This window comes from Chrysochloris asiatica, unplaced genomic scaffold (genome assembly GCF_000296735.1).
Source record: "Chrysochloris asiatica unplaced genomic scaffold, ChrAsi1.0 scaffold00216, whole genome shotgun sequence".
Taxonomy (NCBI): Eukaryota; Metazoa; Chordata; class Mammalia; order Afrosoricida; family Chrysochloridae; genus Chrysochloris; species Chrysochloris asiatica.
Window position 1 is genome coordinate 1,680,786 of NW_006408734.1, and position 13,885 is coordinate 1,694,670.

General features: G+C 39.5%; 1 protein-coding gene across 1 annotated transcript in view; it reads left to right on the forward strand.

Annotated features, from left to right (window-relative positions):
• Positions 1 to 5,525: 5,525 nt before the first annotated feature.
• The window catches only part of LOC102811447 (sperm-tail PG-rich repeat-containing protein 2-like), a 471,006-nt gene continuing 462,646 nt past the window's right edge, over positions 5,526 to 13,885 (forward strand). The window contains 1 exon segment of the mRNA XM_006872962.1: positions 5,526 to 5,634. Within this exon segment, the coding sequence (XP_006873024.1) occupies positions 5,526 to 5,634 (109 nt within the window).

A 13,885-nucleotide genomic window follows, 5' to 3' on the forward strand; every position in this document is an offset into this window, starting at 1 on the left:
CTGTAGGCATGCTTCTTTCTGGACCTTGGCCCCATAGTCATGCTGCAACTTGGTCTCTGCCCTGCTAGGACAAGCTCTTTTAGCACTGAGGATAAATACTCAAAGGACCTATTCTGCAAACTAGTCTTCTGTCTAAAGGCACTCAGCTTTACATAGTCCATCTGTTGGGAATCCCTCTGCCCTGTCTTTCTGTGCCTCTGCCTCTGCTTTACTGTTTTTACACCCAGAGATCTCACATCTCACTTACAGGTCTTCTTTCTTGATGCTACTGATGTAGTCTGTCTCTGCTCCTGAGACAATGCTTTTTAAACACAGCAAGATGGGGAAACTAACCAATCTACACATCAGAGTGCTGTACATCTTATTTGCATGGCCCCACCCAATCATTTGGTATAAGTTTTAAAGACTGTATTTGTGTTTGTTGTTGTTGTTAAGTGTCGTTGAGTCAGTTCTGAACCACAGGGTTTCTGAGGAGCAAATGGTGAGTTTGAATCACCAACCTTGTGATTGAAACTGACCTTGTGGTCCAGCACATTATCCTGCAGTGCCGTACAGGACTCCCAAAACACTGGATAGAAGAGCAATAAATTCATTGACAATGTAGTGTAATATATCTTTTTTAAACTTATTTCATGAAATCTTTGATTTCAGGATCATATTCAGTTTGCAGTTCAGAGAAACATAAATCTATATTAAGTAAAATATTGTGTGTAAAATATACTTTATAAACTTCAAATCACTATATAAATATTTTTGTTATTAGTTGACTCTGAGTTGGCCTTTGATTCATTACTACCCCATACAAAATGGACTAACAATTGTGATTTATAGTGTTTTCATTGACCAATTTTCGGAAATAGATCTCTTTGTCTTTCTAGTCTGTCTTAGTCTGGAAGATTTGCTGAAATCCCTGCTCAGCATTATAGCAGCATGCAAACCTCCACTGACAGACTGGTGGTGGCTGTGCTTCAGGTGCTTTGGCTGGGAATGCAACCCAGGTAAGAATTCTACCACTGAACCTTCAGGACCCCATGTATGTTGTTGTTGTTGTTAAGTGCCATCGAGTCGGTTCCTACCCATAGCGACCCTGTATAGGGTTTCCGAGGGTGTAAATCTTTACGGGAGTAGAAAGCCTCGTCTTTCTCCCACAGAACAGCTGGTAGTTTCGAACCGCTGACCTTAAGGTTCGCAGCCCGATTTGTAACCACTACGCTACCAGAGCTCCATGTATGTAGCTGTTGCTAAATGCTGTCAAACAACCCTATGTAGGGTTTGCGAGGAGCGGCTGGTGAGTGTGAACCACTGTCTTTGTGGTTGAAAACCATCTTGCAGTCCAGCACTTATTCTACCAGGACTCCATCCCTTTTATAGATACATCTTTACTATTTTAACTTGAGGAATCCTGGTGTGGCACTGTAGGATAAGCACTAGACTGCTAATAGCAAGGTTGGTGGCTCTAATCCAGTAGCTGATCCTTAGAAACTCTATACAGGGTCATTATGAGTCAGAACCAATTCAACAGCATTTAACAACAACAACAACATCTTAACTTAAATGCATATCACTTTACAAAGTAATTTCTAATGACACTGATACACTGTATTTATTCTATTTTAATATGAATGATTTATTATCATTACTTTTTTTGTATAAAGCATAACAATGGAAAACCAAGAAGTCATGGTGTGTTAGAGAAATTAGTTTCAAAACCAATTTTGATTTATGATATTTATAAAACATTTAGTGATCTGTTTAAGACAGAATGTTGACCTCTCATTTGAGACTCTAGGTATCATCTGATTATCTACTTAATCCTCAAAGTGTTATAGAGAAAAATTGATGACTATTGAGTTCTTCACTGCAGCTGGCATGCAATAAATTCATAGTCAGCTTTATTTATTGAATGTTGATCATGTTCAATTTTCATTTTCAAATTTATTCTGATGAGAGGACGCATGGAAATATGAAAGGAACCCATAGTTAAGAGTCAAATAAATCTTAGTTGAGCCTTGGTTCCATCTTTACTAACAGTGTGGGGATAGTTTACAGGGTGTGTTAATTAGCATTAAAATAGTTTTGCAGAAGTTGAGAAATGCTTAATTGAATTATTTTGTGCTTATATACAATTATAATTATTAGTTAATATAATTTTTATATTTTTAGCAGTACAACCATTTAGACTATTCAAAAGTATTTACCACAATGTAAGAAACTGAAAAAGATTTACTTTTCTCATTTAAAAATGCTTCTCAATTTCAAAATACTCAGTACCATTCTTGTTACTGAACCATAAGAAGGAAACAATATCTGGGAAAGATGCAGTAGGAAGATGAGACTCCCAAAGACATTGTAATGTTTAGGGTTCTATGTCAACTTGACTAGGTCAGGATTCCAGAGGCTTAGCAGTTGGGATGTGTTTACTACCATGGTGATGAAGCCTAATATAGGCATAGTTAACTCTGATGAATGGCTATGAGCAGCCAATCAATTAAAGGATGTTTCCTTGGGGGTGTGGCCTGTTCCCAATATAATGGACACTTGGAAGAGGGTCTCTTTTTACTGGGGACCTGGAATTCTATAATTGTAAGCCATTTTCTTGATAATAAATTTTTCTTTACATACATGTTTCACTGGTTTTGCTTCTCTAGAAAACCCAGCCTAAAACAGACATTATATATGTTTCTCTCATAATTTCTTTTTCTGGAAATATAATCAATTTATAATGTCTCATTATTATATATACAATTCAGTGACTTCTATATATCTTTCTTTATTATATATCCATAATTTAGCAGGGTGCTGGACTTCTATATACATCAATAAATGTTTTTATTTATTTTTAATTTTAGGAGTTCTGGTATGGCGCTTCAGGTTAATGTGCTGGACTGAAAAGTTAGTTTGAGCTGCAAGGTTGGCAGTTCAAGCTCACCAGCCACTCTTCGGAAACACTATACAGGGTTGTTATAAGTTAGAATTGACTCGATGGCACTTAACAACAATGAGTTGGAATTGACTCAGTGGCAGTGGGTTTTTGGTTTGGGGAAACTAATAAACAGTTTCTTAAAAGCACTTATCAAATAAGTCTTTTTTGGTGAAGTAAAATTGATGCCCCTCCGACTCCCCACTATTCCTCTATTTTTTTTGGTGTGGAATGTGATAACACAGCACATAGACAAAATGAAGCAGAATTGTTACCTTTCAGCCAAAAGGGATAGGCTGCACTGAAGTTACACTTGGTCGGTGGTCACTTAGTAGCTGTTCCATGTTGTAGAATAACTATATTTTCTATGTGTTGTAATTAAAACAGCATGTATGATGCTGTAGGAAAAGCATGAACCTGCAAGGTTGGAGGTTCCAACTCACCAGCCATTCCTTGGAATCTCTATAAAGGGTCTCAGGGTCTCTATGGGTTTGAAACCACTTGACGGCACTTAACAACATGCCTGTATGCAGCTAGGAGTTTTTTTTTTGTTGTTGTTTTTTAATTTTTTATGGCATGACTTACTATTTTTTTTTTTTTAGAAAAATAGACTTTATATTAAAATTATTTTGAGAGAATAAAATGAATTATTTATTAACTAGAAAAAAATGTATAACATATACTTTTGAGAAGTATATAGTTTGTAAAGAGATAATGCTTCAATACATGACACAATTGTTGTTAAGTGTTGTTGAGTGGGTTTTGACTCATAGTGATATAGTTTATAGATATGTACAGCCTCAGTGTATAGTTTCTGAGGCTGTACATCCTTGCTGGAGCAGAAAGCCTCATCTTTCTTCAGTAGAGTGGCTGCTGACAGTTCAAAGTCCATAGCTTAATACACAAAGCCACCACAGAGTGACAGAAGAACAAATGTGTCTCAGAAGTACACTCAGAATGCTCCTTAGAAGCATAGACCAGGACACTTGTCTCACATACTTTGGATATGTTACCAGGAGGGACCAGTCCCTGAAGTACATTATGTTTGGTAAAGTAGATGGTCAGTGAAAAAGAGGAAGACACTCAACAAGATGGATTAACACAGGGTCTGCAACAAAGGGCTCAGTCATAGTAGTGACTGTGAGGGCAGGGCAGTGTTTCATTCTGTTGCATATTGTGTTGATTATTGTGTTGTATTGATTAGAGAACAACTAACTAACAACAAATGGTACAGATATAGTATGTTGTTAAGTGCCATGGAGTTGGTTCCAACTCAGAGGGACTCTGTATAGAGCTTCCAAAGAGCGGCTGGTGGGTTTGAACCAAAGACCTTGTGACTAAACAGTCCAATACTTATCCTACAGCTCCACACTGAAACTACAGAAACAGCGTAACCACTATGAAAAATTCGAATATGCACAAACTAAGATACTGCAACGCTTTTGAGGGCAAGTCAACTCATTTGAGGGCAAGGCACAATTTAAAATACTTGCAACTCATTGAGAGCAAGGTAGAGTTTGTTTAAAACTTGTAGGAATGCCTTAGAATTTGAATAGGATTCATGCTGGAAAAAATAGCCCAGAGCCAAGTTTGAGATGGGGTGTGATATAAACTTTTTAAGAACAGTGCAGTGGGTTCATTTGCCTTCTGCCAGGTTGAGACCCACTGATTTAGTAGGATTGACTGGGTTTCCCCAATACCTACAGTTTGTTTTATAACAGCGATGAATACTTGCCGGGTACCAGACAACACAGCAGCTGTTTATTAGCATGTGCGTTGTTTCAACTAGTGAGCTTTTCCTCTCCTTTTTCCAGCTCCCCATTTCTGGTCCTCCCTTTCACTTATCCTTGGATTTCTCTTCAACACCATTGGGACGCGCTTTCCTCCACAGGTGGGAGTGCAGCTATAGAGAAAGAGTGGAGGGCGTGCTTGTGAAAACCCCGCTGTGCTTAGCACTGCTACTTTTTTTTCATAGTGTAAGTTGCGTTTTTTCCTAGTCAACTGACATATAGGGGAAATGGATCAAAGTCAAGTTAGCTCTACGTCCTTTTAACGCGTTTTCTGCACATTAAACCAAGACGATTACCTGATAAGGATCTTGGTAAAAGGATGTACTCCAAAGCGTCGCCTTTTCAACTCTTTCGACTCTGGGGAGGAGCTATCCCGTGACAGTCAAGGGAACCTGCGCGCATACTCCATGAGTCGGACCTGGAAGACTATAGTCCAACTCTCTTCTCCAGAGTCTGGACCCGCCTCCTCCCCAAGCTTCCGGGACAGAGGGGAAATGGGCGGAGCCAGGGCCGGAAACCTACTTTTTTAATCTCTTACCACGGGCTAGTTTTTAGTACTCTGCTGTTTAATTGAAGATTGATTGGGAGTATTTTTCTGGTTGTGCTTCTCTCTTCCATTTTACCATCATGCCAGAAATCGACCTGGGAGGATTCTGACACTAATTAGTGGGTGCCGAGATCGACCCAATGAAATAGTTTATCCATTTACGGCAGTTTTGCCCCAGGCACCCTTTGACTAGTTCAGCTTCCTTTTGCTCCAGCCTCTAACCACCCTGTGTTTAGCCGTTTTCTACGCCCAGCTCCCCCAGGCCATTATGTATGATCGGGCCCCTCGCTTATTCAGATTGACTGAGGGTGGCGGCACTGAGGACTGTGTGGGTCCTGGATCCTACCAGGTACCTTTCCTGAAGCAGCAGGCATCAGGTAAGATGGAGGGAAAAGCCCAGCCTTTTCCCTTGACAGACACTTCGCCTTCAGCCAGCTTCGCTTCTAAGTTAAACACAAAGTGAAGTAACAATTAATAGTATAGCAAAACATGAAGTAGGCAAGAAAAATAGTATCCATATTTTTACAGATGAGGACTGATAAGATAACTTGCCCCATTTGCCAAGGCTACTAAGCATATGGGAGCCCTGGTGTGGTGCTGTGTGTTAATGCACTGGCCTTTAATAATGCACTGGACTGCAAGGTCAGTTTGAACCGCAGCACAAGTGGTTCAAGCTCACTAGCCGCTCCTTGGACATGCTATACAGGGTCGCTATGGGTTGGAACTGACTCGACGCCACTTAGCAACAAGTAAACTTATGGTAAGGACTTAATTCTACTGTGGTTTTCCATAACACATTTTCAGTTGTATAGACTAGATCTAGGATTTTGATATCCTAGCTTGGTAGAAGATGTTTCTGGTTATGTGCTGTGGAATCGGTTCTGACTCATAGCGACCCTGAAGATACAAGTCTCCAAATCCTGCATACTTCTCTCTCTTTCTAGCCTGTCTTTTCTTTGTAATCCTATCTGCCTCAGTAGTTTTGTTCAGTTTAGAGACATTTGTTACTACAAAGTAAGTTTCGAACCGCTCCAGCCGATCCACAGGAGCAAGATGAGGGAGTCGGCTTCCCTAAAGATTGCAACATAGGACAGTTCCACTTTGTCACATGGGGTCTCTAATACGTCGAAAATTTAACAATGGCACTTTGACAACAACTTTGAAATTTCATATAATAATAATCCTATTTTTTTCTCTGTCTAGGTGCTACTTTTTTATTATATCCACATTTTCTTTGAAGTGAGACATCCTTTCTTTCCCCCACATTTTATTATGAAAAGTTGTATTCTTGAGGATTGCAGTGATAGTTGATGGTTATGTGCTATGGAGTTGTTTCTGACTCAGCAACCCTGTATGAGGTTTCCAAGTCCACACCTTTATGGAAGCAGAAAGCCTCATCTTTTTCCCAGCTAGTGGCTGGTAGATTTGAACTACTGACCTTATGGTTAGGAGTCCAACTTGTAACCCACTATGTTATTAGAGGCATGGAGTAGGTATTGTTGTTGTGAAGTGCCTTTAAGTCGGTTTCGACTCATAGCAACTCTGTATGGGGTTTCAGAGGAGCAGCTGGTAGATATGAACTACCAACCTTGTGGTTTGTAGTCCAGTGGTGATCCTATGGCACCACACCATGTTGGTTTCGATTCTCAGCAACCCTGTATAGAGTTTCTGAGGATCAACTGGTGGGTATTTTGTTGTTTTTTGTTACATGATTCAAATAATTATTTTGCTTTATAGTGGCATCCTGGTGGGGTGCCACAGGATAAGCACTCAACCTCAAGGTTGGTTTGAACTGCAAGGTCAGTGGTTCAAACTCACCAGCCACTCCTGGGAAACCCTACACAGGGTTGCTATGAGTCTGAACTAACTCGATGGCACACAACAACAACAACAACAACAATTGGTTATAGTTAGGAGTCCTAGTGTGGCACTGTAGGATAATGCACTAGACCACAAGTTTGATTTGAACTGACAGGCCGGCCGTTCAATCTCACCAACCACTCCTTGGAAACCCTCTATGAGTTAGAATCAACTCCGCAGCACTTAACAACGACAACATTGGTTATAGTTAAGGAGCCCTGGTAGCTAGTAGGCTACGAATTGGGCTGCTAACTGCAGGCCACTAGTTGAATCTATTAGTCAATAGTTCTCTGTGCCTGTTAAGATTTACAGCCTCAGAAATCCTATTCCATGACACATAACCAACCAACCAATTGGTTGAGTTGAGTGATTTAGATAAAACATTGAATAAATCCATTTTACATTCTACTTTTTATAGTCTGGTGATTTTCAGAAGTTTAATAAAATCCTGGTGTGGCACTGTAGGATAAGCACTAGACTGCTAACCACAAAATTGGAGATTCAAACCCACTAGAGACTCCTTGGAAACTCTATACAGGGTTGCTATGAGTTGAAACTGACTCAAAAGCACTTAAAAACAAACAGCAGCAATACAATCCAGATTATAGTTTTTTTCCTTGGTAACATGCATTTTCTATTTTAAGTTTGAAACTCCAGCTGTTCCGCAGGAGAAAGAAGAGGCTTTCTGCTCCTGTAAAGATTTACACCCTCAGAAACCCTGTACAGGGTCGCTATAAGTGGGAACTGACTCCACGGCATATAACCACCACCATAGGACCTAAAAGCAGAGAATATCAGAAAAAGATTTACTTGTGTTTGATCTACTAGGCAAAGGCATTTAACTATGTGGTACATAACAAAGTATGAATAACATTTCGAAGAAGGGGAGTTGTGCTCATATGGAACCTCTACATATGGAACCTCTACATAGACCAAGAGGCAGTCATTTGAGCAGAACAAGGGAAATACTACATGGTTTAAAATCTAGAAAAGTGTGTTTTATCCCTTCACCATACTTAGTCTGTATACTGAGCAAAGAACTCATGAAACTGGACTATATTTGATATTCAGATGACACACTATACCTGCTGAACGTGAAGAGGATTTGAAGCACTAACTGATGATGCTCAGACTACAGCCTTCAGTATGAATTGCACAGCAATGTAAAGAAAACAAATATCCTCACAATTGGGCCAATAGAAAACATCACGATAAATGAGAAAATATTGATGTTTTCAAGGATTTTATTTGGTTTGGATCTACAATCAATGATCATGAAATAGCAGTCAAGAGATCCCATGATATATTACACTGGGCAAATCTACTACAAAAGACTGTTTTAAAGTTTTAAAGGGCAAAGATGTCAGTTTGAGGACTAAGGTGTACCTAATTCAAGCTATAGCATTTTCAGTTGCTTCATATGCATAAGAAAGCTGAACAATGAATAAGGAAGATTGAAGAATAATTGATACTTTTGGATTATGATGTTGAAGAAAAATATTGAATGTACCATGGTGTCATAGATTGAATTGTTTCCCTTCCCCCTCCAAAAAATACATGTGTCAGCTTGACTGAGCCATAAAACATTTTTTTGGCAATGGTTTGACAATTATGTGATGAGCCACCAAGTTGTGATCTGATGTTATAAACCAATAAGATTATTAAGGTTCCAACCCATAGCAGGCCTGTATAGGTTTTCTGAGGCTGGTGAGTTTGAACTGCTGATGTTGAGGTTCAAACAACCTTGCAGTCCAACACATTAACCCATAGTGCCTATGTATGGAGATTCCCAAGGGTATGGCATGCAAGACCTTTCATCTTACAGGAGATAAAAAGAGAGAAACAAGAGCAGAGAAAGAGACTTCTATCACCAACAAAGAAAAGCCAGAAGTGGCGTGTGTACTTTGGACCTGGGGTCCCTGCACTGTGAAGCTTCTAGATGCAGGGAACAATTGATGCCAAGACACATGGAGCTCTTTTAGGAATGCTGGGCCCACAGATGCTGAAAGGAGACCAGGACCTTTCCCTTGCCATTCTTCCTAAACTGTGAGAGAATCAATTTCTGTTTGTTAAAACCATCCACTTGTGATACTTCTCTGAAAGCAGTACTAGGTAACTAAGACACATAGACTGCCACAGAAACAAATGTATCAACCTTTTAGGAAGTACAGCTTGAATGCCTCTTACAAGTGAGGATGGCGACACTTCATCCCAGATACTTTGCACGTGTTATGAGGAGGGACCAGACCCTGGAATAGGACATCATGCTTGGTAAAGTAAGGGTCAGCAAAAAAGAGGAAGAAACAATCAACAAGATGGATTGACACAGTGGCTTCACACCAATGGGCTCAAACATAGGAATGATTGTGAAGATGGTGCAGGATGGGGCAGTGTTTTGAATTGGAACTGACTCCACGGTACCCAAAAGCAACAATAACAAACAGCACATACACATATGTAAGTACTGGTGTGGCACTGTAGGGTAAGTGCTGGACTGCAAGGTCAGTTTAAACCACAAGGTTCAACCACAGAGTTCAAATTCAGCGCTCCTGAGGCATTCTATATACAGAGTTTAGCAACAATACACACACAAACACACACAAGTGCAATGCAGGTTTAAACAATTATAAATGCCATCTGATCACTTTCTGGTTGGGTCTGCTTTCATTGTGTAGATTCTAAATTTGTCATTTGGTAGTGTTTTAATCTTGAATTTTACTGGCTTTATGCATCTGACATCAGCATTCTTAGAGCTTACTAATATCTGTATTTTAATGCAGTCTACAACAAAGCTATTCTCAGCATTAACACACATACAACTTATTTGACTTCTACAACTCCCCAAGAATGCTTACAGCTCTGATGCTTTTCAATCTTGTTGTTGTTGTTAGGTGCCGTTGAGTTGGTACTAACTCAGAACATATACAAAACAGAACGAAATACTGCTTGGTCCTGTGCCAACCTCACAATCATTGCTACTCTTGAGTCCATTGCTGCTGCCACAGTACCAGTGCATCTCGTTGGGGGTCTTCCTGTTTTTTGCTGACCCTCCACCATACCAAGCAAGATGTCCTTCTCCAGGTACCTGTCCCTCCTGGTAATATGTCTGAAGTATGAAAGATGAAGTCTGGCCATCCTAGCATTCAAGGAGCATTCTGGCTGCACTTCTTCCAACACAGAGTTGTTTGTTCTTTTGGCAGTTTATGGTACTTTTAACATTCTCCTCTAACACTATAAGTCACTTGCATCAATTCTTCAATTTTCTTGATTCATATTCCAATTTTCACATGCATATGAAGTTACAAAAAATATCATGGCTTGGGTCAGGTGCACCTTATTCCTCAAACTGACATGTTTGCTCTTGGGCATTTTAAAGAGGTCTTGTGCAACATATTTGCCCAGTGCAATACATCATTTGATTTCTTGACTTCTGCTTCCGTGAGTATTGATAGTTGATCTGAGCAAAATGAAGTTTTTGACAGCTTCAGTCTTTTCTCTATTTATCTTGACATTATGTATTGGTCCAGTGGTGAGGATTTTTGCTTTTTTTGCATTGAGGTGCAATGCGTACCGAAAGCTGTGGTCTTTGGTCTTCATCAGTAATTATTTTAAAGTCCTCTTCACTTTCAGAAAGCAAGATTGCATCATTCGCATATTACAAGTTGTTAATGAGTTTTCCTCCAATCCTGGTGCCATGTTTTTCTTCAGCTTCTCGAATTATTTGTTCAGAATACAGATTGAGTAAGTCTGGTGAAAGAATACAACCCTGCTCACACTTTTTCTAATTTTGAACAAATCAGTATTTCCTTGTTATGCTTGAACAGCTGCCTCTTGGTCTACATACAGGTTCTTCTGAGCACAACTAAGTATTTTGGAAAACTCATTCTGCACAGTGTTGTCCACAACTTGTCATGATTAACACAACTAAAAGCCTTTGTGTAGTCAATAAAGCATAGGTAAGCATCTTTCTAGTATTCGCTACTTTTAGCCAAGATCCATAAGACATAAGCACTGATGTCTCATTCCACGTCCTCATGAAAATCCAGACCTCTTGCAGTTCCCTCCCAATGTACTATTGTAGCTATTTTTGAATTTAGCAAAATATTACTTGCATGTGATATTAATGATATTATCGGGTGATTTCTACATTCTGTTGGGCCACCTCTCTTTGAAATGGGTACAAATATGGATCTCTTCCAATGAGTTGGCCAGGTAGCTGCCTTCTAAATTTCTTGCCTGAGATGAGTAAGTGCCTCTAGTGCCTCATTGGTTTGTTGAAAGATTTCAATTTGTAGTCCATCAGTTCCTGGAGCCTTGTTCTTTGCCAGTGCTATCAGTGTGCTTTGGACTTCTTCCTTCAATATCATTGACTCTTGACCATATACTATATCTTGAAATGGTTGAACATCAACCATTTTTTTTTCATATAGTGACTCTATATTTATTCCATCTTCTTTTGATGCTGTCTGCATCATTCAATATTTTGCTGATTGTTGTTAATATGTGTCTAGTCATTTCTAACTCATAGCGACCCTGTCTAGTGTTTCCAATGAGTGGTTGGTGAATTTGAACCATTGACTTTGTGGTTCATACAGATCTTGCATTCCAGTACATTATCCCACAGCACCACACCAGGACTCCTTCAATATCTCAAGTTGAGACTTGAATTTCTTCATCAGTTTCCTCAGCTTGAGAAACACTGAACAACAGTATTCTTCCCTTTTGGTTTTCTAACTCAAGATCCTTGCACATTTCATGATAATATTTGAGTTTGTCTTCTAGAGCAGCCCTTTGAAATCTTCTGTTCAGCTCATCAACCTCCTTTCTTCCATTTGCTTTAGAGTCTCTATGCTGGAGAGCAAGTTTCAGAGTCTTTTGACATCCATTTTGGTCCTTTTCTTCTTTCTTGTTTTTTTAATGACCTTTTGCCTTCTTTCTGTACATTGTTCTTGATGTCCTCTCACAACTCTTCTGTTCTTTAGTTATTAGTGTCTAATTCATCAAATCTGGTCTTGAGATGATCTCTACATTCAATATTTAGTTTACTTGAATATAGCTAAGAGATCAAAGGACGTATTGCATTAGGCAAATCTGCTGCAAAAGATCTTTTTAAAGTGTTGAAGAGCAAAGATGTCAGTTTGAGGACTAAGGTGCACCTGATCCAAGCCATGGTATTTTCAATAACCTCATATGCATGTGAAAGCTGGACAGTGAATAAGGAAGACCGTAGAAGAATTGATGCCTTTGAGTTATGGCGTTGGAGGAGAATATTGAAAGTGCCATGGGCTGCCAAAAGAACCAATAAATCCATTTTGGAAGAAGTGCAGCCAGAGTGCTCCTTAGAGGCCAAGATGGCCAAACATTGTCTCTCATACTTTGGACATATTGTCAGTAGGGACCAGTTGCTGGGGAAGAATATCATGTTTGATAAGGTGGAAGGTCAGAGAAAAAGAGGAAGACCCCCAATGAGATGGGTGGTCCAAGTGGCAGCATCGATGGACTCAAGTGTGGCAACAATAGTGAGGTTAGCATAGGATTGGGCAGTGTTTCGTTCTGCTGTGCATAAGGTCGCTATGGGTCCGTACTGACTCAATGGCATGTAACAACAGCAATCAGTACCAGAAACAGTTTTTCTCATGGTTTCTGTAACATCCTTTTCTTCTGGTTCATTTTCCAACTGTTGTCCTGGAGCACTGCTTGACACAGGGGTGGGACTAAAGAACACTTGTTAAATGCTGAATAATGGAATAACATTTTTTCCCCTCTTGAAATGCTTCTTCACAACTTTCTTTAAATGCCTGCATTTTTTCTTTCTAAACACCTTTTACTTATCATCCTTTGTTTGTTTCTCCTCATTCAAATCCATACCTTCAACCCATGTTCTGATTCTGTTGTCTCTAAAAGGGATTTTTGAAGAATTACAACCTGATAATCCAAAAGTGGATTGTTATTGATAAGTGCCGCTGAGTCAGTTCCGACCCATAGTGACCCTGTATAGGGTTTTCGAGGAGCAGCTGGTGAGCTTGAACCACTGACCTTGCAGTTCAAATAGCTTTGCAGTCTGTCACATTAACCCACAGCACCACACCAGGACTCCTAATCCACTGTAGTCAAGTGGATTTTAATTCATAGTGACGCTATAGGACTGTTCCATAGGGTGCTTGAGGCTGTAAATCTTTATGGAAGCAGACTGCCTCATTAAACTGAGATGCTGCTGGTGTATTGGAAACATGGACCTTTTGGTTAGCAGCCCAATACTTAGCCCACTGTGCTACCAGTTACAGATGTTTTATCTCTAGGATGAGCTTTCTCCTGATCTTGAGACTTTCATCATTGTCAATTACTGTCATGCACAGCTCTACCTCTGTGTTCTGAACTCATTATTTTACATTGCACAACTGTCTCCTTTTCTAAAATTCTCTATCTCAGATAATCACAAATTTCGAGCTTTGGAATTATTGTGTAAATTTTTCTTCTCTGTCTGCCTGACCTGCCAATCACATTGATCATTAGTACTTATTGTATCTATCTTCTCAATTGGTCCCTTACTCCATTTTACTGCCCTTTGACTTACTTCACGTCTTCATTATTTTTATTGTAAATTAAACCAGTAAAATACTATGTTGTCTCTCTCTTTCAATCTCCAATCCATATTCTGTTTTGTCACTTTGAATGAGCCTTTTTTTTTTTTTTTTAATTAAATGTTTTTATTTTGCATTGAGTGAAAGTTTACAGGGCACATCATCAGCTTCACATTCAACCATTCAT